Source organism: Microcaecilia unicolor, chromosome 11 (assembly GCF_901765095.1).
Source record: "Microcaecilia unicolor chromosome 11, aMicUni1.1, whole genome shotgun sequence".
Lineage (NCBI taxonomy): Eukaryota > Metazoa > Chordata > Amphibia > Gymnophiona > Siphonopidae > Microcaecilia > Microcaecilia unicolor.
In genome coordinates, this window is record NC_044041.1 from 142,797,718 (window position 1) to 142,823,381 (window position 25,664).

Consider the following 25,664-nt stretch of genomic DNA (forward strand, 5'->3'; position numbering starts at 1 on the left):
GGGGGGGGAGGGGGTCAGAAAGAGGTGGCAGAAACAATTGGGTGAGAAGGGACAGAGATGAACAGGCTGGCTGGGGAGGGTATGAGAGAGAGAGGGACTGGCGGGGACCCAGGCCATGGCGATATGTGAAACAAAGAGGCAATTTGACTCTTTGGTTCACCTGCCAAGGCGGTGCTGTCACACAGCTGACAGCATACTTTGGGAAGGGAGACCGCTTGCTTCTGGAACTGATTTACTGAAGTTTCTTTGTCGAGACACAGAACAGAAAAAGAGCCCTAGTAAATCAGTTTCTAAAAGAGCTACTGCTGATCTGAAGTGGATTCCTGCCCCTCCTCCCTTCTTCCTCCTCATCCACCCCCTCAATCCAAAAAGGTTTCACTGCAGACAGTACTGGAGGGGTGAGGAGATCAGAGACAGCAGTCAAGACCCAAGTTTTTGGGCTGGCTCCTAGATTTAATAAGAATTTGTCAAAGCCTGCCCTAGAGGAAAGGAGGGATAGGGGAGATATGATAGACATTTAGAGACTTGAAAGGTATTATAGAAACAAATCTTTTCCAGAGAAGAGGAAATGGTAAAAGAAGAGGACATGAACTGAGGCTGTGGAAATGAGTAGTCGATGCCTGGAATCAGGGGTGTGCTGGTAAATTGTTAACAGGGGGCTCTCTCTCGCCAGCAAAGTAAAAGAGAATTCAGGAGGGGCCCAAGCCCACATTTTGGGATCCATTTGTTAAAGTAGCCATGGAGAACCGGCTCCCAAAATTCTTAAAAACTTAACAAAGGCTCTTGAGAGCCTGTGAGAGCCTGCTCCAGCACACCACTGCCTGGAATGCCCTTCCATGGGGAGTGGTGGAGAAAAAAAAACAGTGACAGAATTCAAAAAGGCATGGGATGCACACAGAAGCCCTCTAACTAGAAAATGAATAGTATAAAAACAAAACTTAAATGACTGCATGAGTTGATATGTCAAGTGGTACTTAAATGGCAATTCCAACTGTAAAGAACTAAGAACAGTGACAGGTGGACTTCTACGGTCTATGTACCAGAAATACCAAAGATCAGGATCAAGCATTTTGTATCACATTCATTGTTGGTTTAATCATGAACTGATGAGTGTGACTGTTGGGCAGACTGGATGAACCATTCAGGTCTTTAGCTGTAATATTGTATCTCTGGTCCTGCCAATTTCGTGTATTGACTTTTGAAATTCAAAGATGTATATCCTTTACTACAAAGAAGCCAATTTAAATTGTTGCTACTAGTTCATTTGGGATTATGCCATGATTCTTCTATATGCATAGCGTATTGCAATGTTATGTTCCATCAAAATCACTGTGTTCAGCAAGCGCTTATGCACTCGTGCTGATTTTAAGACACTTGCATCTGAATATTACAAGAACTGGCACATTTTCTGTAGCTGGCTCCTCAGAATGAAACAACTTTTGATCTCCCATGACTTGTCTGTGCCTCACTGACTACTCCCTTGCTGCATTGTACTTGTTAGTTGTCTGTTGATTATATTTTAATTGTGTATGTTGTTTTGTAACCCACCTTCGATAAAGGCGGGCTATAAATAATTTAAACAAACATCTGCCGTCAAAAGAACATAAGAATAGCCATACTAGGTCAGACCAATGGTCAATCTAGCCCAGTATCCGCTTCCAACAGTGGCCAATCCAGTGGCATTCCCCATGTCCATCTCAATAACAGACTATGGACTTTTCCTCCAGGAACTTGTCCAAACCTTTTTTAAATCCAGATATGCTGTTACCACATCCTCCAGTAACGAGTTCCAGAGCTTAGCTAATGTTTGAGTGACAAAAATATTTCCTCCTATTTATTTTAAATGTATTTCCATGTCATTTCATCGAGTAGACCCTGGTATTTGTACTTTTTGAAAGAGTGAAAAAAAGAAAAATCTACTCTATTCTCATTCCATACCACTCAGGATTTTATAGACCTCAATCATATCCCCCCTCAGCCATCTCTTTTCCAAGCAGAAGAGCCCTAACCTCTTTAACCTTTCTTCATATGGGAGGAGTTACATCCCCTTTATCATTTATCTTCTTTCAGCCTTTTCTAATTCCGCTATACCTTTTTATACGGCAACCAGAATTGAACGCAATACTCTAGGCGAGGTCACAACATAGAGCAATACAAAGGCATAATATTCTTGGTCTTATTTTGCATCCCTTTCCTAATAATTCCTAGCATCCTGTTTGCTATTTTTGCCCGCCACCGCACACTGGGCAGAAGATTTCAGCATATTGTCTACAAGGGAAAATTATGTTTCTTACCCGATAATTTTATCACACCAGACCAGGCTAGACCAATGGGTTATGTCCAACTAAAAGCAGAAGGAAAAATAGAAAAAAAAATTGTTCCAAGCACTTCACCCCTTAAGTGCATCATGGAGCCTGGAATGTTCAGTATTTCAAATAACCAAGCAATGGTGCTCTCAACTGCAAGAAAACAGGACAACAGAGCTTACTGGAACTCCAATAACGCCCAGATGGGGGACCTTCCAGGCTCTTGAGTGACTAAAGGCAGACAAACAACTCATTGAAGAGGAAGGCAGGCCATCACTCAGTCTTTCTGTCTATCAAGCAGACGCACCCTAGAAGCAGGAGAAACAGCTCATCAGTGAAGGATAAATCGAGAGCTGTCTAGACCAGGCATCGCAAAGTGGCATGGAGAGTAAGGTTCGATCCCGTCCTCTTGAAGCATCCTGCACTTCTAGAAGAACGCAGATACTTACTTACCTGTAGCAGGTGTTCTCCGAGGATAGCAGGCTGATCATTCTCACAAGTGGGGGGGGGGGGGGGGGGTCGACGATCCACGTCAGCCCGGGAACCAGCATAATGCATAACAAAAAGAAAAATTTTGATGTGTGGCGCACGTTCCGCACAACACGTGTGCAGAATGCCTTCCCACCTGCGCTCCTCAGTTTAATCCAAAAGCATAAATAAAAGAAAAGTAACAACTCCAAGGGGAGGTGGGTGGGATTGCGAGAATGATTAGACTGCTGTCCTCAGAAAATACCTACTACAGGGAAGTATCTTCGCTTTCTCCGAGGACAAGCACGCTGTATCATTCTCACAAGTGGAGTATCCCTAGTATCCAGGCTCACCCAAAACAACACTGGTCAACTGGGCCTTGCAACAGCAAGGAAGTAACATAGATTAACCTGAAACTATATACAAACTAGCTGAGAGTGCAGCCTGGAACAGAACAAAATGGGCCAAGGAGGGTGGAGTTGGATTCTAAACCCCAAACAAATTTTGCAACACTGACTGCCCGAACCGACTGTTGCACCAGGTATCCTGCTCAAGGCAGTAGTGAGATGTGAATGTGTGGACTGAAGACCACGTTGCAGCTTTGCAAATCTCTTAAAATGGAGGCCAACTAAGTGACCCACCAACGCAGCCATGGCTCTGACATGACCCACTAGAGTCAGCCCAGCTTGGGCATAAGCGAAGGAAATGCAATCTGCTAGCCAATTGGAAATGGTGTGTTACAGATGGCGACTTCCCTCCTGTTGGGATCAAAAGAGACAAACAACTGGGCACACTGTCTTCAGGGCTTTGCCCACTCCATGTAAAAGGCCAACGCTCTATTGCAGTCCATGGTGTGCAAGCTGCTTTCACCAGGGTGGGCATGGGGATGGGGAAAAAATGTTGGTAAGAATCGACTGGTTCAGATGGAACTCCGACACCACAGGAACTTAGGGTACATGCAGAGGACTACTCTGTTGTGATGAAACTTACTATAAGGTGCATGCACTACTAAGGCTTGAAGCTCACTGACTCTAGGAGCTGAAGCAACAGCCACCAAGAAAATTACCTTCCAGGTCAAGTACTTCAGATGGAAGGAATTCACTGGCTCAAAAGGCGCTTTCATCAGCTGGGTGAGAATGATGTTGAAATCCCATGACACTGGTGGAGAGTTGGCAGGGGGATTTGACAAAAGCAAACCTCTCATGAAGCAAACCACTAAAGGCTATCCAGAGATAGGTTTACCTCATACACGCTGATGATAAGCACTAATTGCACTAAGGTGAACCCTTACTGCGTTAGTCTTGACTCTGATAAGTGTAGAAAGTACTCAAGCAGGGTCTGTGTAGACACGAAAGGGGTCTATGGCCTTACTGTCACACCAGATGGCAAACCTCCTCCACTTAAGAGAGTAACACCTCTTAGAGGAATCTTTGCTGGAAGCCAGCAAGACCCAGGAGACACTCTCTGAAAGACCTAAGGAAGCGAATCCAGGCCGTGAAAGCCAGAGATGGGAGGCTGGGATGTAGCAGCGACCCCTCGTTCTGCGTTATGAGGATCGGAAAACACTCCAATCCCACGGCTCTTTGGAGGACAATTCCAGAAGAAGGGGGGGAACCAAATCTGATGCGGTCAGTAAGGTGCAATCAGGATCATGCTTCTGCGGTCTTGCTGGAGGGTTCAACAAAAATTTTCCCACTCGAGGTATCGGAGGATATGCATACAGAAGGCCTGTCTCCCAATAAAGAAGGAAGGCATTTGACACTAGTCTGTCATGGGCCTGAAGCCTGGAACAGAACTGAGGGACCTTATGATTGAGTTGAGTGATGAAAAGATCCACCAAGGGGGTGCCCTACACACAGAAGATCTTGCGGGGCTACACCCATGTTCAGAGACCACTCGTGAAGTTGCATTACCCTGCTCAGCCTGACAACCAGGCTGTTGTTTACGTGGCTTGGAGAAACATGCTGTAACAGTGTGCCCAGAGCCACATCTGGACAGCTTCCTGACACAGAATGCGAAATCCGGTGCCCCACTGCTTGCTGGTGTAATACATTGCAACCTGATTGTCTGTATGAACTAAAATAATTTGGTTGGACAGCCAATCTCTGAAAGCCTTTAGAGCGTTCCAGATCGCTCGGAGCTTGAGAAGGTGGATCTGAAGACCTTTTTCCTGGAGGGACCAGTCTCCTTGAGTGTGAAGCCAATCTACATGAGCCCCCCCCCCCACCCCAAGAGTTATGCATCCGTCATCAGCACTTTTTGTGGCTGAAGAATTTGAAATGGAAGTCTCAAGGTCAGATTGGACCAAATTGTCCACCACCAGAGTACCAGCTCGAGGGACACTTGGATGACATCTTCTAGACTCTCCTTGGCTTGATACCACTGAGAAAGTCAGGGTCCATTGAGCAGATCTCATGTGAAGACGTGCCATGGGTGTAACATACACTGTGGAAGCACAATCACCTCAACATCTGCCGAGCTGTGACCTGTTGCAATGTCCGAACCCTGGACGCGAGGGACAGAAGGTTGCCCACACACGTCTTTGGAAGATGGGCTTGAACAGTCCGTGTGTTGAGCAGGGCTCCTATGAATTCCAAAAGCTGGATAGGGTGGAGATGGGTCTTAGGGTAGTTTATTACGAACCCTAGTAGCTCGAGCACCTGAATAGTCTTCCGCATGGACTCTCGAACACATGCCTCCGAGGTGCTCTTTACCAGCCAATCATCGAGATAAGGGAACACATGCAATCGCAGTCTGCGCAGTGACGCTGCAACTACCGCTAAACATTTGGTAAATACCCTGGGAGCTCATGCAAGGCCAAAGGGCAGTAAGCGGTACTGAAAATGATGTGTTCCCAGCCGAAACCAAAGATACTTCCTGTGAGCTGGTAATATTGTAATGTGGGTGTATGCATCCTTCAAAACCAGCGAGCATAGCCAATTGTTTTTCTGAATCATGGGAAGAAGGTTGCCCAGGGAAACCATCCTGAACTTTTCTCAGACTAGGAATTTGTTCAGGGCCCTGTCTTTTTCTGCACAAGGAAGTACCTGGAATAGAATCCCTGCCCTACTTCCCCTGGTGGAACGGGTTCGACCGAATGGGCCTTTAGAAGGGTGGAGAGTTCCTCTGCAAGTACCTGTTTGTGCCGAGAGCTTAATGAATGATCTCTAAGTGGCAATTTGGAGGTTTGGATACCAAATTGAGGGTGTATTCTAACTGGACTATTTGAAGAACCCACTGTTCGGAGGTTATGAGAGGCCCCTGGCCAAGAACTTGCAACATGCCTTCTACTGCTTGACCAGTTGGCGAAAAGGCTCAACGTGCTCCTCCGGAATTTCATCAACCAAGTCAGACAGCTGCCTCACCGAGTTCCGCAAACAAATGCTCGCAAAGAGCTGGCATTATTGAATACGGGCGATGAGCATTGCGGCACGATACATTTTTCTCTCCTGGGGAGCCAAAGCATAGTCCCTAGTACTTTTGGCTCTCTTGAGAGAGGCATCCACCACCATGGAGTTGATCCGTGGATCCGATACTGGATGTCAATTTTCTTGGGGACCACAAGGACAGAGAGAGGGGATGGCCAGTTCCGCACGAGGAGTGCCTTGAGTAGAAGAGCAGTCACTGCCTCCTTAGGTGGAGAGGTGTAGTCCAGAACCTCGAGCATCTTAACCCTGGGCTCATCCTCCACTTCTACGGGGAAGGGTATGGCCTCGGCCATTTCCCACACAAACAATGTGAAAGATAGGCTCTCAGGTGGGGACAGCCTTCTCTCTGGTGGAGGGGATGGGGGCCGCAGCGGAAGGCACAAAAATAAGGGCTATCCTAGCCGAGCAAGCCTAAGTGTGGCCCACAATGAAAAAACAAAGGAAACAAACTCAGGGGAAAAAATAAAGAAAAAAAACTAAAGAAAATAAGGGTACTTTGTTTTTGTTTTGTTTTTTTGTACACAAAATGAAAAAGGGGCGAAAAAACAGCCAAAAGGCACTGAAGAAAGGCTCTTTCCCGGGCAGTAGAGATGCAGAGAAAACCGCTGCTCCTCACGTGGAAAAAAACAAACTGAAGAGCACGGTCGCGCTGTGGGCAGAAAGGCACTCCTCGCATGCATGGCACGGAACGCACGCCAGAAGGCTCTAGCAAAACCTTTTTGTTACATTTGTACCCCGCGCTTTCCCACTCATGGCAGGCTCAATGCGGCTTACATGGGGCAATGGAGGGTTAAGTGACTTGCCCAGAGTCACAAGGAGCTGTCTGTGCCTGAAGTGGGAATCAAACTCAGTTCCTCAGTTCCCCAGGACCAAAGTCCACCACCCTAACCACTAGGCGACTCCTCCACTTCTTTCTTTTTGCTATGCATTATGCCGGTTCCCGGGCCGACGCAGCTCGTCGACCCTCACTTGTGAGAATGATACAGCCTGCTTGTCCTCGGAGAATTGAAAATAGACTCAAGCACCAACACAAGAGTCAGCAACAAGGAAGCAAACCAGGAAGAAAAAAAAAAAAAAAAAAGACAGGGCGGATGTCTGGACTGGTCTGGTATGATTAAAGGAAAGAAAATTATCAGGTAAGAAACAATTTTCCCTTCCTTATCATCAATACCAGACCAGTCCAGACCAATGGGATGTAGCAAAGCAGATATAGCATTAGGGCGAGAAAGGAACATTATGAATAGAGGAAAAGCAATGTTCCAAAATGTCCATGACACCGCCAAAACAGCATCCTAAATAGAACTTGAACCAGGCGGAGATCCCTTATAGTCTCCAACTGCAGGAAGAAATAGAGTCCTCAAAATGAGAGAGAGGCTGAAGCCCCTGAAAGGAAGCTAGTGCCCAGAAACCAAAAGAAGCTTGAAAAAGGAGCCTAAGGAGTTCCGAAAGCCCAGAAGAAGTGAAACCCCAACAACCAACCAAAGAAAAGTCAAGGACTCCCCAGTTCACCCATGAGGAGTCCTGCAAAGAAACAGACCATTCAGGGACCACCATCACCTGCCGAAGACAAAGTCACAGAGGAGGAGGGTAGCAATATACCACTCATCAGAGAGATGCCATGTCAATCGCTGCCGGAGTCGCAGAGAGGAAATCTCGAGCCAGAACTCCGTCCGACAAACTAAAGGAGCCACATCCCACCCAGAAAGATGGAGGGGGATGCCACCAACTGAAATGGAAGTAAACACCGTCAACCTGAACTCAGCCAATCCAACAAACGGCAATCAAATGAAGAATCTCCTAAGACAGGGAACTGGGCCACAACCCAGTGGTACAGACCATCACAACCACGAGGTACTGCAACACCATCCAAAGATGGAATCAACTCGACTCCCTAAGGTGGGCAATTGCCTGTAGAATAACATATCACTGTGCCAACAAAGAAAGCAGGCATACTTGCCTAGCAAGAAAAGCAAATAGTCACATGCCACATCCAAATCTGCCGTGCTTCAAAGGCTCCAGGCGCGAAAGGGGAGGAAGTCACTTTCTCAGTGACTCTGACGCCTGGCTTGCCTTCTTCCATGATCCTTCCTCCCCCTCTCTCATCCTTGGTGGCTTTAATATTCCTGCTAATGAACCTTCCAACTCTTATATTTCCAAATTACTCGCTTTAACGTCCTCCTTTAATCTCCAACTATGCTCCACCTCCCCCACTCATCAAAATGGTCACTGTCTTGATCTCATCTTCTCCTCCAACTGTTCACCCTCTAGTTTCCTTGCCTCTGATCACCATCTTATAACTTTCACACTTAAATCTCCTCCCTCCCAGTCCCGTCCTATCTTATCTAATTTATCTAGGAATCTTCACGATATTGACCCTTCATCTCTATCCTCCCATGTTTCAAACCTCCTCTCTACTGTGGCACCATCCACGTCTGTCAACGAGGCTGTTTCTTCTTACAACAATACTCTATCCTCTGCCTTAGACACTCTTGCACCTTTGATGACCCGCCCTGTAAGGCGTACAAAACCCCAACCTTGGCTGACTTCTAATATCCGCTACCTACGTTCCTGTACCCGCTCCGCCGAACGCCTCTGGCGGAAATCTCGGGCCCTTGCTGATTTCTTACACTTTAAGTTCATGCTGACCTCCTTCCAATCTGCTCTTTTACGTGCCAAACAGGATTATTATATCCAACTGACCAACTCTCTTGGCTCTAATCCTCGACTTCTCTTCACCACATTGAACTCTCTCCTCAAGGTGCCCCTCCCCCAACTCCCCCTTCATTATCTCCTCAGACCCTTGCTGAATTCTTTCACAACAAGGTTCAAAAGATAAACCTTGCTTTCAATACCTCACCACCTCTCCCTCCACTAGTTTGTTCCCCTCTCTCTCCTTCCCCTCATTCCCTTTCCTCCTTTCCTGAAGTTACTATTGAGGAAACTACACTTCTCCTTTGTTCCTCAAAATGTACCACCTGTTCCTCTGATCCCATTCCCACCCACCTTCTTAATGCCATCTCTCCTGCTCTTATTCCTTTTATCTGTCACATTCTCAACCTCTCACTTTCCACTGCGACTGTCCCTGCTGCCTTTAAACATGCTGTGGTCACACCTCTCCTCAAGAAGCCTTCACTCGACCCTACTTGTCCCTCTAATTACCGACCCATCTCCCTCCTTCCTTTTCTCTCCAAATTACTTGAGCGTGCTGTTCATCGCCGCTGCCTTGATTTTCTCTCCTCACATGCTATTCTTGACCCACTACAATCTGGTTTTCGCCCTCTCCACTCAACCGAAACTGCGCTTACTAAAGTCTCCAATGACCTATTACTGGCTAAATCCAGAGGTCAATATTCCATCCTCCTTCTTCTTGATCTTTCCGCTGCTTTTGACACTGTCGATCACAGCATACTTCTCGATACCCTGTCCTCACTTGGATTCCAGGGCTCTGTCCTTTCCTGGTTCTCTTCCTACCTCTCCCTCCGCACCTTTAGTGTTCACTCTGGTGGATCCTCTTCTACTTCTATCCCTCTGCCTGTCGGCATACCTCAGGGTTCTGTTCTTGGTCCCCTCCTCTTTTCTATCTACACTTCTTCCCTTGGTTCATTAATCTCATCCCATGGCTTTTCCTACCATCTCTATGCTGATGACTCCCAAATCTACCTTTCTACCCCTGATATCTCACCTTGCATCCAAACCAAAGTTTCAGCGTGCTTGTCTGACATTGTTGTCTGGATGTCTCAACGCCACCTGAAATTAAATATGACCAAAACCGAGCTTCTCATTTTCCCCCCCAAACCCACATCCCACCTCCCCCCCCCCCCCCCCCCCCCCCGTTTTCTATTTCTGTTGATGGCTCTCTCATTCTCCCTGTCTCCTCAGCTCGAAACCTTGGGGTCATCTTTGACTCTTCTCTCTCCTTCTCTGCTCATATCCAGCAGATTGCCAAGACCTGTCATTTCTTTCTTCACAACATCCGTAAAATCCGCCCCTTTCTTTCCGAGCACTCTACCAAAACCCTCATCCACACCCTTGTCACCTCTCGTTTAGACTACTGCAATCTGCTTCTTGCTGGCCTCCCACTTAGGCACCTCTCCCCTCTCCAGTCGGTTCAAAACTCTGCTGCCCGTCTCATCTTCCGCCAGGGTCACTTTACTCATACTACCCTTCTCCTCAAGACCCTTCACTGGCTCCCTATCCATTTTCGCATCCTGTTCAAACTTCTTCTAATAACCTATAAATGTACTCACTCTGCTGCTCCCCAGTATCTCTCCACACTCGTCCTTCCCTACACCCCTTCCCGTGCACTACGCTCTATGGATAAATCCTTCTTATCTGTTCCCTTCTCCACTACTGCCAACTCCAGACTTCGCGCCTTCTGTCTCGCTGCACCCTACGCCTGGAATAAACTTCCTGAGCCCCTACGTCTTGCCCCATCCTTGGCCACCTTTAAATCTAGACTGAAAGCCCACCTCTTTAACATTGCTTTTGACTCGTAACCACTTGTAACCACTCGCCTCCACCTACCCTCCTCTCTTCCTTCCCGTTCACATTAATTGATTTGATTATTTATTTTTTGTCTATTAGATTGTAAGCTCTTTGAGCAGGGACTGTCTTTCTTCTATGTTTGTGCAGCGCTGCGTACGCCTTGTAGCGCTATAGAAATGCTAAATAGTAGTAGTAGTAGTAGTAGGAAGGAGAGGGACCCATTACTACGAGGTATCCCCTAGCTGGTAGATGAGGGACCCAGTAGAACTAAGTGTCACCTTAAACAAACAAACCCAAATTCAGGTACCAGGACACCCCTTGCTCCACCATTATCAGCCAAGCTGGGACAGGAGCAAGCCAGTCATCACCAAGAGGAGCTGCACAGCCGTCCACCATCCTCTAGGAGATAAATACTGAGCATTCCAGGCTGAACAATACACTTAAGGCACAAAGTGCATGGAACTATTTATTTATTGCATTTGTATCCCACATTTTCCCACCTATTTGCAGGCTCAATGTGGCTTACATAGATCTGTTATGGCATTGCCATTCCAGGGTAACAGGTACATTTGGTGTTACAGAGATCAAGGATAACAAAGATACAGTTGATATTACAAAGGATCAAGGATAACACAAAGAGTTAATCAAACAATTATATATAGAAGACTTTCAGGGAAGGTTGGAGTGGTGGGGTGTTATAATTACGCTATGGATTTTCGGGGTAGGCTTGTTGAAGAGGTATGTTTTCAGAGATTTGTGAAAGTTAGTTATTTCGTTGATTGTTCTCAAGCTAGTTGGTAGTGCATTCCACAGCTGCGTGCTCGTGTAAGAAAAGCTGGTTGCACGTGTTTGTTTATATTTTACTCCTTTGCAGGTGGGGAAGTGTAGATTAAGGAATGTGCGGGCAGATCTTTTAGCATTTCTGGGAGAGAGGTCTACAAGGTCTAGCATGTAGGACGGGGGATCTCCGTAGATAATTTTATGAACAATCGTGCAGATCTTGAACATGGTACGTTCTTTAAGTGGGAGCCAGTGTAGTTTTTTCCTTAGGGGTTTTACACTTTCATATTTTGTTCTTCCAAAAATGAGTCTGGCTGCGGTATTCTGGGCTGTTTGTAGTTTCTTGACAGCAGTGCTTTTTTTGTAGGAAAAAAAGGTGCCCGTACTCATTATGGGCGGGGTCACCACATATGGCTCTGCCCCTATGATAGCCACACCCACATTAGCCACACCCCTTATAGCAGCTATGACGCATATAAACAGACATCATTGAAAATATTATACTAGTATAGGAGAAAAAAATAACGTGATTCTTTTTCATTATAATAATTTCTGTAAGATGTTACAGCTCCAGTGTACCCAGTGCAAAATAAGACAGCATATGTAAATTCTCAAATTAGACATATTTCAAACACTAAAATGAAAATAAAATGATTTTTTCTACCTTTGTTGTTTGGTGACTTTGTTTTTCTGACCATGTCGGTCCCAGTCTCTGATTCTGCTGCTCTCTATCTGTTCCCTTAACTCCGTTTCCAGGGCTTCCTTTCCATTTATTTTTTTACTTTCCTCTTTTCTTCTTCATTTCTTGCCCTACATCCACATAAGTAAAAGCTGGGTCCTCCTCTGTGGAATTGATTAAAGGAGGTATAACGTGGATCCAGCTTTTGCCTATTTTCTCCATCCATGTGCAGTTTTTCTCCTCTCTTCCTTTTCCTTCATGACTTCTCTAACTCTTCAGAAAAATATTTGCTTAAATGGGTGGAATCTCTTTCTATTCCTTCTTGAATTTTCTCAGTGGTCTCTTTCTTTCCTACTGTCTTCTCAGGCTGGTCTTGTACTAGTTCTCTTTCAGAAGACCTGGCTCTGTTTTGCAGCTTCTCTTTGACACACATCTGGGGCTCTGCAGCTGAAGGGCATCCAGACTAAGCCTCCTCTTCAGAGTTTAGGGCCATAGACTCTGCTTGCCACTTGACCTCAGATCCAGCTCCATCTGCTGGTTCATTTGCTATAAGGTCACGATTGACGCCATCATTGTCATTCTTTGGGGCATCTGAAACCAATTTCTGGTCTTGTGTCATGTAGCATTGACTATGACATCTGGGGCACCACTGGCAGTGTAATAACTAGCTGTTTTTTGGGCTTTATTAAATTTAGCAGTACCCTGGTTTTCATCAACACGGTAGGGGAGAGAAATTTGGAGACAGTAATCAGGTTTCCAAGACTCCAGACTTAGATGCTTTTCAGTGACATCTAGAGTAGCCTGTTCAGCTGACTTCAGCAAGGGCAGGTCGACGGTGACTATAAGCTCCTTGGGTATAGGGGCAGGGGTGGCATCTCTCGCATACCTGTAATCTTGTAAATCAAAATGAGACCTGTGAACAACGATGTAACGCGGAGTGGCGGGTTTAGCAAGTTTTAATTCTCTGTCCTCGTCTGTTTGATGTGCAGCCGTTGCATGTTTTATCGCCTCGGTTTGCCCACGCTCGTTTCTATTGGTGTTATACCCTAGGAAGACCACATTTGTCTGTCTCTTAAGGGTTGGGGAACCGTATAGGATCATCGGCATCATCCACTGTTTGTTGCGGCTTGCTAGGCAATGGCTCTGAAGTCCCAACTGGTGGCCGGCAGGGGTGAAGGAGTGGAAAGAGTGCACTAGCAGTGTTATGACTGGAGATGTGTGAACCCTTGTGCCCCGACTGAGCACGGTGAAGATGGAGAGATGCCGTACTCGGACAGGCAGCCAGACAACCCTAGCTTCACCTGGGAAGCGACCACCGTTCACCGAGAGTTGAGCCCTCAGCTGCAGGTGGCCACCAGGACTTCTGGAACCGGCGGGGTTGCACAGCCGCTGACCAGGATGGCAGGAATACAGACACAGTCCAGCACCAGAACTCCGAATAGGCAAGAATAGTCAAAAATCAGTCCAGGGTCAAGGCAGACAGCAAACAAGCAAAATCCAAGAAGTAGCCAAGGTCCGGTACACAGGAAATCAGGAACAGGAGATAGCCGGCGAACAGCACTCCAACAGCAACTCCTCAATTGAGGCCGAAGCAAAGACGGCCTGGAGGCAGTGCTTTAAATAGTGAAGCAATCAGAGCAAACCAAACTCAGGTGCATCCAACATGGCAGCTCCCATAGGAGATCCTCCCACGACCAGATATGGAGTTCCTTCCTGTTCTCGTTTAGACAAGATGGCTGCCCCCTCCTGAGCTAGCCAAGATGGCTGCTGCTCTTGCTCCAAGCCAGATGACGGCTGCCAGGTTAGGAAACAGAAACCGACCCATCCCGGAAAAGTGTAGCAGAGCGTAACAAGCAGCCAGCCAGTGCAGGAAGGCCAGGTGGAAGCTTCCTAAGGACAGTCAGCTGGGATGGAGAGGAGCAGGAGCCAAGTAAACACGACGCCGGAGGACTGTCTCGAGGAGATGCGGCAACTTCCACTCATGGCGCACAGGGTTGGTCCGCAGGGGCGTCGTGATGACATCAAGAGCAGCCACGCGGAGGTGTAAAGCGCACGCGCCAGTGCGTGCAGCTTTACGGGAAGGCACTGGGCAGGCAGCAGGCCAGAGGACACCCCCCACTGGTTGACATCTAGGAGCTTGGGCCAGCCCTGCTGTCGGGTGCGTGTGTGCTGTTGCTGGGCCTGAAGCTGATAGGGCGGAGGTTGGTAAGCTACAGTTGAACTTCAATTCAGCCGCCGCTACAGTGAAGCTGCTTAGTGGGAGACTCAGATTTCCATGAGACTGCCATCTAACTAGTTTAAAAAGGTGCCGGTACGCCGTACCGGCACAAAAAAAGCACTGCTTGACAGTCTGTTCTTTGCAGCCGGCATAGAGTGCATTACAGTAGTCTAGGTGACTTAATACCATTGATTGTACCAAGTTGCGAAAGATGGATCTTGGGAAGAAAGGTTTTACTCTTTTGAGCTTCCACATGGAGTGGAACATCTTCTTGGTTGTATTCTTCACGTGGCAATCGAGTGTAAGATTTCAATCGATGGTGACTCCCAAAATTTTCAAGGTGTTTGAGATGGGGAGGGAAACGTTTGGTGTGGTTATGGTAGCGAACTTATTAGTGTTATGTTGTGAAGTGAGATTAAGACATTGTGTTTTATTCTGCGTTGAGTTTTAGCTGAAATGCGTCCGCCCATGAGTGCATGATTTGGAAGCTTTGGGTGATGACTTTTGTGATTTCTTTTAGATCATTTTTAAATGGGATGTAGATCGTGACATGGTCTGCATATATGTGTGGATTAAGGTTTTGATTAGCTAGTAATTTGGCTAGGGGTATCATCATTAGGTTGAAGAGGGTAGGCGAGAGAGGGGATCCTTGGGGAACTCCACATTCAGGTGTCCATGGGGCTGATATTGTCGAGGTAGATGTTACTTGGTATGTCCTTGTGGTCAGGAATCCTCTGACCCAATTAAGAACGTTTCCCCCAACTAAGTATTCTAGAATATGTAGTAATATTTTATGGTTGACCATATCGAAGGCACTGGACATGTCGAATTGCAAGAGAAGTATGTTGTTGCCAATTGCGTTTGTTTAAATTTATTCATTAAAGTCACTAGAACTGTTTCAGTGCTGTGGTTCGACCGAAATCCTGATTGAGATTCGTGAAGAATTGAGTGTTTAATTAGGTAATTAGTGAGTTGTTTTGTCACTACGCCTTCCATAAGTTTGGTTATCAGCTGAATAGATGCAACTGGGAAGTAGCAAACTCAATAATTAGAAAGAAACCCAGTACTCCGTAGATATAGTGGTATAGTTTATTAGACAATACAAGCAGTTCAGGCATTCATATGGTGGAACAGCATTTCACGACTCGTCTAGGTCTTCTCTCTTCTTCTGTCTTCTCTCTCTCTGTCTCTTCTCTGTCTGACTGCTTAGTTAGCAGACCATTTATACCTTTTTTTGTCCCACAGATTCTTATGAACATTTTACTTTCCCACCTGCACTTTTCTTCATATTTGGCATCCAATTATGACCAAGTCTCAACTTCAGAGAGTTTGCTAATCTCTTATCCAATTAGGACCAAGTTTCATCCTTAGTAAGTTTTCTTATCTCCAAGCTTCGTTCATCCTTAAATTTAACTTTTCTGCACCTGGCCCAACTATTTTTTATAGTTTCTCAGCATGCCTATGTCCAGCTGTACACAACCCTTGCCAACTTTGTAACTCTGCCAAGGTTAATCAGGCTGCCACCAGCCAATTACCAATGTGCGACCTCGAGCAACCTGCTTTAGTCCTTGGGACTGGGATCAGTTGAAAACCAGAAATTAGATTTAAAGGGCTGGAGGAGTGGCCTAGAAGGGTTTAAATCCCACTATCACTCCTTGTGACCTTGGGCAAGTTATTTAACCTTCTGCTTTTTCTGGTACACAATTAGGGCTATAAGACATGTTATTAGTAAATAAATCCTATTTATGACAGGGACATGTGTTAAAGCATTAACACAAGGGTTCTCAACCCAATCATGAGGGCATACCTGGAGTGCAAACGTCTGCTCTTTGAGGCAGGGTCCATAAGTGGAGACAGAGGCAGGGTGCAAGCCAGAAACCTCCAAAGGCTGAGCTAAAAAGGAACTGTCAGATCCCCTACCAGACTTCTTCAAGATATAGGCATTATGGAGCAGCAAAATGAACTTGGTGCTTGGGGGGGGGGGGGGGACAGCTGTCATCTGTATAAGATGCTTCAAAGCACTGCCGGGTAAAAGAGCCATCGGCAGCATTGCTTCCGAATCAAACTGCTGTAAAATGGCTGCCAGATCACTTTCAGCCCCATGAGAATGAGCCCACATCTCTCCCGCCCAGTTAACTAATAAGGCCTCCTGAACATGGCCCTCTCTGCCAGAGAAGAGCCTGCACAGCCAACAGGACACTGCCCCTAGGCTTTTAACAACTTCAGCAGTCATTTCAAAGAAACAAAAGTAAAACCGCAACTGACCCGAAGCTGAAAGAAAATTTAAAGCTACACTCACCCCGGGCTGGAGAGCTAGATGTAACACTCACCCCAGAAGAGCCTTTCGAACTCAGTACTGCTGGAAGCACACTCACCCTCTCTCCACTAGTAAGACTTTCATACTAGCCCAAACCAGTATCTCTCCTGCAGCCAAGGCTGTGGGCTTTAAAGAACTTAAAGCCCAATTTCTTTTTCTTTCAGTGAGATAGGAGACTACAGGAAGGGCTGGAGAAGGGAGAAAGGTGGGGGAGGGACCAGTATCACCAAGTGTACCCCTAAAGCCTGTACCACTCAGCCGACACTCCAAAGCGCCACTGAACTGAGAAATCCAGAACAGGAGCCAGCATCAAATGAGATCAGGCATTTGTGAGAGACCGTACATCCGCCAGCTATAAAGAATATTGACTAATCAAGGCGCATTTTGTCCTTAAAGTCAGTGAGTGCTGAACTGAACAACCAAAGAGCATTGTGTCCTAAAAGAGGATGCTAAACTGAATTATCTCCACCTGTTGGAAGATAGTTAGTTATAGCCCACAAATCTCTGGATTCATCTGCTGCTGACACTAAGGAAAATAGTTTTTCACTGAGTGGATACCTGGAAGAAGCTTGCAATAAAAGACTGTAAAATCAAAATAGTGACAAAAATCAAGCATGCCTGGGATAGTTACAAAAGAATATTGAGTGAACACCTGGCACAAGCTTGCAATAAAGACTGTAAAATCAAATTAGTGACAAATCAAACATGCCTGGGATAGTCACAAAGGAACATTTATTGGAACAGGACATAAAAACCACCAAACAAGAACACACAACAGCACAACAGGTAAGGCTAAATGAGTGGCACAAGGTAAAATTATGTATCATACCTGATAATTTTCTTTCCATTAATCATAGCTGATCAATCCATAGACTGGTGGGTTGTGTCCATCTACCAGCAGGTGGAGATAGAGAGCAATCCTTTTGCCTCCCTATATGTGGTCATGTGCTGCCGGAAACTCCTCAGTATGTCGATATCAAAGCTCCATCCGCAGGACTCAGCACTTAGAGAATTACACCCACAAAGGGACACTCTGCCCAGCTCACCACCGCCGAAACGGGGGAGGGGAATTAACCCAGCTCATCCCCACACAAGTGGGGGAGGGGAATCCGTCCAGCTCATCCCCGCGGAGCGGGGGAGGGACACCACACCCGCCGATGCGGGGGGATCTGGCTTATCCTGCAACCGCAACCGCGGGAGGAGCTGACTGACCCTAACACCGCCGAAGCGGGAGGGGTACAATGCTGCCCTACAGCCGCACGAAGCGGGAGGGAGTGCCGGCAGAATTTAAATCTCAATCCAGCCCCGTAAAACGGAGGGGAGAGGAATGCAGCAGCTCACTGTAACACAAACTCGTCTCAACTCTTGAAGAATCCAAGTGAAAAAATAACTTGAACACGAAGTCTTCCTGAACAGGAACTGAAGACTAAACTTGAATCTGAAATGCAACCAGAATATAAACAGTACAGATATCTGGGAGGGACTATGGATTGATCAGCTATGATTAATGGAAAGAAAATTATCAGGTATGATACATAATTTTACCTTCCATATCATCAAGCTGATCAATCCATAGACTGGTGGGATGTACCGAAGCAGTACTCACCCAGGGCGGGACATAGAAATCCCTGACCGCAACACTGAAGCTCCAAACCGGGCCTCCGCCCGAGCAGCCACAGTCAAGCGGTAATGCTTGGAGAATGTATGGGCCGAAGCCCAAGTTGCCGCCTTGCATATCTCTTCCAAGGAGACGGAACCGGCCTCTGCCATCGAGGCCGCCTGAGCTCTTGTGGAGTGAGCCTTCAGCTGGATAGGCGGCACCTTCCCCGCGGCCACATAAGCCGCTGCAATGGCTTCCTTGACCCATCTTGCCACTGTAGGCTTAGCAGCCTGCAGACCCCTACGAAGACCTGCAAACAGGACAAACAGATGATCCGATTTCCGGAAATCATTGGTCACTTCCAAGTATCTGATGATGACTCGTCTCACATCCAGACATTTGAGAGCAGAGTATTCCTCTGGGTAGTCCTCCCTACGAAAGGAAGGGAGACAGAGCTGCTGATTCACATGGAAGCGAGAAACAATCTTGGGCAGGAAGGAAGGCACTGTGCGAATAGTCACTCCTGCCTCAGTGAACTGCAGAAAAGGCTCTCGACATGAGAGCGCCTGGAGCTCGGAAACTCTTCTGGCTGAAGTGATAGCCACCAAAAAGACTGCTTTCAACGTCAGGTCTTTCAGAGATGCCCTCGACAAGGGTTCAAAAGGCGGCTTCTGCAAGGCTCTTAGCACCAGATTGAGATTCCATGCAGGCACCACAGAGTGCAGAGGAGGGCGCAGGTGATTAACTCCCTTGAGAAAGCGCACCACATCTGGCTGTGAAGCCAGGGAAACACCCTTCAGGCGGCCCCTGAAGCAAGTCAGAACCGCTACCTGGACTTTAAGGGAACTGAGCGACAGGCCTTTCTCCAGACCTTCTTGCAGGAACGCCAACACTGAAGAAATTGGAGCAGTGAAGGGAGAAAGTGAGCCTGCTTCACACCATGCTGCAAAGGTACGCCAAACCCTGGCTTAAGCAGTAGAAGTAGAGCGCTTCCTCGCTCTCAGCATAGTGGCGATGACCTTGTCTGAGAAGCCCTTCTTCCTCAGACGCTGCCGCTCAATAGCCAGGCTGTAAGACCAAAGGGGGAGGGATCCTCCATCACCACGGGACCCTGATGCAACAGGCCCTGCTCCACTGGCAGCCGCAGAGGATCGTCGACTGAGAGCCTGATCAAGTCCGCATACCAGGGACGTCTGGGCCAATCCGGACCCACCAGGATTATCCGGCCTGGATGCTTTGCCACCCGGTCTAGCACCCTGCCTAGCATGGGCCAGGGCGGGAACACATAGAGAAGCTCTTGTGTCGGCCACTGTTGGAGAAGAGCATCTACTCCCAGGGATCGAGGGTCCCGTCCTCTGCTGAAAAAGCGCGGCACTTGGCAATTGGCCGATGACGCCATCAGATCTAGGCTCGGCTGGCCCCAGCGCTTCGTGATGTCCAAGAACGCCTGAGCAGATAGCTGCCACTCTCCGGGCTCCAAGGTATGGCGACTGAGAAAGTCCGCCTTGACATTCATGACTCCGGCAATGTGGGCCGCTGACAGCTGTTCCAGGTTCGCTTCCGCCCACTGGCATAGATTCATGGCCTCCTTGGCTAGAGGGGCGCTCTTGGTACCTCCCTGGCGGTTGACATAGGCCACAGCAGTGGCATTGTCCGCCAGTACCGGGATGAACTCCAAAAGCGCCAACCGAATGGCTCTGAGTTCCAGGAGGTTGATAGACCACTTTGCCTCTGCAGGAGACCAGAGCCCCTGCGCTGTCCTTCCCAAGCAGTGGGCTCCCCAGCCAGTCAAAGAGGCGTCCGTCGTGACGACAATCCACTCTGGGGTCACCAGAGGCATTCCTGCAGACAACTTGTCTGTCTGCAGCCACCAGCTCAGCGCCTTGCGCACTGCTGGGTCCAAGGGAAGGTGCACAGCATAATCCTCCAACATCGGAGTCCAGCGCTGCAACAGAGAGTGTTGTAGTGGTCTCATATGAGCCCTGGCCCAGGGCACTACTTCCATCGTGGCCGTCATAGAGCCCAACAGCTGCACATAGTCCCAAGCCCGAAGAGGAGAGGCTACTCGGAACTGGTCCACCTGAGCCTGAAGTTTGACAATCCGATTGTCTGGCAGGAACACTCTGCCCACTTGGGTGTCGAATCGAACTCCCAGATACTCCAGGGACTGAGTCGGGCGCAGCTGGCTCTTCTCCCAGTTGATGATCCACCCCAGGGAGCTCAAAAGAGCAACCACCCGGTTCACAGCTTTGCCGCACTCTGCATAAGAGGGGGCTCCGATCAACCAGTCGTCCAGATAAGGATGGACTTGTACTCCTTCCTTTCGCAGGAAGGCCGCGATGAACACCATTACTTTGGAAAAGGTCAGCGGAGCAGTAGCCAACCCGAAAGGGAGGGCTCTGAACTGGAAGTGTCGTCCCAGGACTGCAAAACGCAGGAAGCGTTGATGAGGAGGCCAGATGGGAATATGCAGGTACGCTTCCTTGATGTCCAAGGAAGCCAAGAACTCTCCCGCCTTCACTGCCGCTATAACAGAGCGGAGAGTCTCCATGCGAAAGTGCCGCACTTTCAAGGCCCGATTGACCCCTTTGAGGTCGAGGATAGGCCGGACAGAACCTCCTTTCTTTGGTACCACAAAGTAAATGGAGTAACGTCCCTTGCCAATCTGATTTTCTGGCACCGGAACGACCGCACCCAGGCGGATCAGGTTGTCCAAGGTCTGCTGCACTGCCACAGCTTTGACCGGAGACTTGCAGGGAGAGAATACAAACCCGTCTCTTAAGGGTCGGCAGAACTCTAGCTTGTAGCCGTCTCTGATGACTTCCAGCACCCAAGCGTCTGAAGTTACTGTGGTCCACTCGCCCAGAAACGAGGACAGCCGTCCTCCAATCTGCACTGGGGCGTGGACCAAGGCCCCGTCATTGGGTACGAGACCCTGGGGGAGGACCGGAGGGAGCACCTCCGGGACGGCGGTCTCTGCGAAAGGAATGCTGCTTGGGGGAGAAAGTCCTCTTGAAGGAAGAGGGGGCAGAGGAGCCCGACCTGCCCGGGCGGTACCGACGGGCTTCCTGAAACCGTCCTCTGGAGGTACCGGAACGAGTACTAGCCCGAGCCCTGACCTCTGGTAACTTCTTGCCCTTAGACGTGCCGAGATCAGTCACGATTTTGTCCAGCTCGACCCCAAAGAGCAGCTTGCCTTTAAAAGGCAATCTAGCCAGGCGGGATTTAGAGGCGTGGTCAGCAGACCAATGTTTCAGCCAAAGCCACCGCCGCGCAGAGACTGTCTGAGCCATGCCTTTAGCTGAGGCTCTCAAGACATCATACAGCAAGTCTGCCAAATAGGCTAAGCCCGATTCCAGGGCCGGCCAATCAGCCCTCAAGGAATGATCCGAGGGGGAAGCCCGCTGCACCATAGTCAGGCACGCCCTGGCCACATAGGAACCGCAAACCGAGGCCTGCAAACTTAAAGCAGTCGCCTCAAAGGACGACCTTAAGGCCACCTCCTGTCTTGTGCGTCCTTTAGGGCCGTGCCACCTTCCACCGGCAAAGCCGTTTTCTTAGTCACCGCAGTGATTAAAGAATCCACGGTAGGCCACAGATAGGCCTCACGTTGACTTTCAGGCAAAGGATAGAGGCGGGACATAGCCCTAGCCACTTTGAGGCTCGCTTCCGGGACATCCCATTGAGCCGAAATTAAGGTGTGCATGGCATCATGCACGTGGAAGGTTCTAGGCGGGCGTTTCGTCCCCAGCATAATGGCAGAGCCAACAGGGGCTGAGGGAGAGACGTCCTCCGGAGAGGAAATCTTCAAAATGCCCATGGCCTGCACTAACAGGTTGGGCAAATCCTCTGAGCTAAAAAGCCGCGCTGCAGAAAGGTCATCCACTCCATCCGAGCGGGGATCCGTCTCCTCCAAGGAATCCGCAAAGGACCGTTGGGAGAACTCAGATACGCTGCCCTCATCTACATCGGAGGAGACAAGGTCCTCCAAGGCCTGGGAATCAACCCGAGGGCGTTTACCTCCGGGGACCTCAACCTCTTTACCAAACGAGGGAGCAGGGGCAGCGTTTTGCATAAGGAAGGCCTGATGCAGCAGCAAAACAAACTCGGGGGAGAAACCCCCCCAGACTGTGCACTTCCGCAGCCTGGGCTACAGCCCTAGACGCACCCTCAACCGGCGCTCGCAAGAGCGGGGGAGAGACATGCTGCGCATCCAAAATGGCGTCCGGCGCGACACTCCGCGAAGGAGCCGCGCGGGAAAAACGGCGCTTAATTTTAGCCGCTTTGGTGCCGTCGCCCAAATTAAGGGCGTCCATGGCATTAATGTCTCCCTCAAGGGCGGCCCACGAAGAAGCCATCCGAGCCGCGTGGCCGGCCAAGATGGCGGAGGCGAGCAGCGGGGGATGGGCGTTTATGGCGGGAAAAACCGCCACGCCGGAGGAAGGACCGGGACACTCATCGGTCACGAAACTGTCACCCAACAAGGGCGAATCAGACTTTAAGACCCCCGCATCCCCTCTAGAAGCGCCTAAGCGATCCGGGGAGCGACTCTTTGCGCCCTCGCCCTCCGACGCCATATGCCACGTGGAGATCAATCGGGGAACCCCCTGCCCGCTATAAAAAGGTAAAAATTACCTGCTTTCCGCTCCGAGCTGTAACGACCTGGTGTCCCAGTGAGTAGCTGCAATAAACGTTTAAATAAACGTCGAAATAAACGCCTTTAAGGACGTTCAAAATTTTTTTTTTTTTTAACGGAGCCAGCAGGAGGGGGGAGAAAAGGAGGGACCTGGCACCACCAGGTTTGCAGTTGCTCAAGAAGAGCCCTCAACCCCAGGCACTCAACAAAACCTAAAAATTAGGCTTGGAGGCCTAGCCAGAGCTGCTGCTGTGTGTGACCACCACCTGCTGAGATAGAGAACATACTGAGGAGTTTCCAGCAGCACGTGCCCACATATAGGGAGGCAAAAGGATTGCTCTATCTCCACCTGCTGGTAGATGGACACAACCCACCAGTCTATGGATTGATCAGCTTGATGATATGGAAGTAGCCCTTAATCTGCTAATACCTTCTGTGTTTCTATAAAACCAATGTGGAAAGAAAGAACGAAAGAATGCAGCAAGCCTAGGAAACCCTCCCGAATCCTTCCAAAGGTTGTCACTATTTTATTTATTTATTGCATTTGTATCCCACATTTTCCCACCTATTTGCAGGCTCAATGTGGCTTACAGAGTTTTGTCATGACTATCTGCCAATGGAGAAAATCCCTCATTACCCTTTTCCCCATAGCAGGCTACAGCGAAGGTTCTGGTAGGTCAATTGCTCCCTCTACGGGTGGGGTGGGGGTGACCCGTTTCCATTTCACACCATAAGAAGGCTTAACAAAAATAAATAAAGGTTTTCACGCTCCTCCATCCAGTCTACGACGAACGGGTGAGTTTCATGTCAACTTCAGGTGTATATGAACTTACGGTAGAAAAGGAGCAAGACAGCGGGATGTCTCTACACCCGTATGCTTCTGTCACTCAGCGATTAAAACAATATCTCAACAGCTTAGGAACAAACAGAACGACTACACATCCCAGAATGCTTTACAAGGAACCCCTATTTTAGAGAGATGGAAGTGATGTTACCCCACCTGGAGAAACTCCAAATATTCAGTAGTCTTACCTACAACTGGAAAAAAGCGCAACCATTCCTACTCCATCTTACCTGACCGGGACTAGAAGCCGCTGCCACCGCCACAGTAGTCGCAGCAGTCACCTCTCTATCGGACACCTCGCTGCCCTGCGCAGCCATCTTCCGTCACTCGACACTAGTATTACCTCCACCGGTTCCCCGTCTTCTCGCAATACTTCTTCCTCTACGTACGCGGAATAGAGACTAGAGAGTCACAGGAACATCCGGGGCAGCCTCGAGTGCCGGGATTCCAACCTGCTTGAGTTTAATCAAGGAGGTTAGATTGAGGCAGGAGGATACCTATGAGGTTTAATAGACAGCAGTGGAAGAGAGCCTATCAGATCCACTGTCAGCAAGGAAGCCAATTTGGGTAATCTCTGTTTCCACTCCCCCCCCCCACCCCCCCCCACCCCCCCCCCCCCCCTGAGTAGCCGTCATTGCCATACACTCAAAACAAAGCAAGCAAACCTATATGTATGGGCTGCCTCATCCACGTTGTCGCTCTTTATTGTTGGTCCGTAACAAGTCTAAAGCTGTTTCACCTTAAAAGGTGGAGGAGAAAAGAAATAACAATTGAATATCACTAGAAAAGCTTCAAAAAATTATTTTAGCTGATAGAAACAGCAATTATAAACTCTGTAGATTGTGCTCATTTTTCTTCACTCTTCTTCTATACAATACAGATGGCCACATTTCAGTGAGGATATCCTGTTTCCTGATGGGTTCATCTTAACTGTTGTTGTAATCTGCCTTGATGTAGCTTCCAAGTATCAGAAGGCCCTGCAAGCTCAGCTCTACTGTTTCCCGTGGACGAATACATCAAGCTTGCAGTTCACCTCTTCTGAGCTCAGAGACAATTAAACTCTCTCCAAAGTCCTAAATTATGAGAGAAAAGACAACTAAAAGGATTTTAAGACCCAGTAACCAGACAGATGGTAAGTACAAGTTACTAGTTGTTTATTTAAACCCAAATTTGGGGTATAGAAAATGTGGTGTTGTTAACACAGTAGGTTCTTTTGTTGCATAAACATACATCCTACATAATAATTTGCACCATGAACGTTCCATGAAGCTGCCTGGGCCCGTGCCTCCATTTTGGTTGGCTGTGCCTGGGACTGAAGCCTCGGATGACGTCATCCAGAGGGCCCAAGCAACAGCAGTGCGGGCCCAGGCAGCTTCATCGAATGTTCAAGGAAAATAAAAGCTAAGAAAAAGAAAGGAGAAAAACCAACCGAGACTGCCGCCCTCCCAAACCAAGGCCCATCAACACCCCCCCCCCCCCCGGGCACATCAACCCCCTCGCCACCCGCAGCTGCCACTGGTAACGCTGTCCGGCCACTGCTGCTGCTGCTTCTCCTGTTGAGCAGCAGCGGCCGCTACAAAAATTGACAAATTCCCTTGGCTCTAACCCTCGACTTCTCTTTGCCACACTGAACTCTCTTCTCAAAGTGCCTCTATCTCCAATTCCCCCTTCTCTTTCTCCTCAGACCTTAGCTGAGCACTTCCACGATAAAATCCGTAAGATTAACCTTGAATTTTCATCCAAACCCTCCCCACCTCTCTCTCCCTTAATCCGCACCCCCTACTCTCCTTCTTTTTCCTCCTTCTCTGAAGTTTCTACTGAGGAAACTGCCCTTCTTCTTTCCTCCTCTAAATGTACTATTTGTTCATCTGATCCCATCCCCACTTATCTACTTAGCACTATC

The 25,664-nt window shown here is 48.4% G+C and overlaps 1 protein-coding gene across 1 annotated transcript in view; it reads right to left on the reverse strand.

Moving 5' to 3' along the window:
- The window catches only part of CLPTM1 (CLPTM1 regulator of GABA type A receptor forward trafficking), a 667,471-nt gene extending 643,227 nt beyond the window's left edge, over nt 1-24,244 (reverse strand). Inside the window, 1 exon segment of the mRNA XM_030218474.1 lies at nt 23,992-24,244. Within this exon segment, the coding sequence (XP_030074334.1) occupies nt 23,992-24,078 (87 nt within the window). The 5' untranslated portion in view covers nt 24,079-24,244.
- Nucleotides 24,245-25,664: the final 1,420 nt, after the last annotated feature.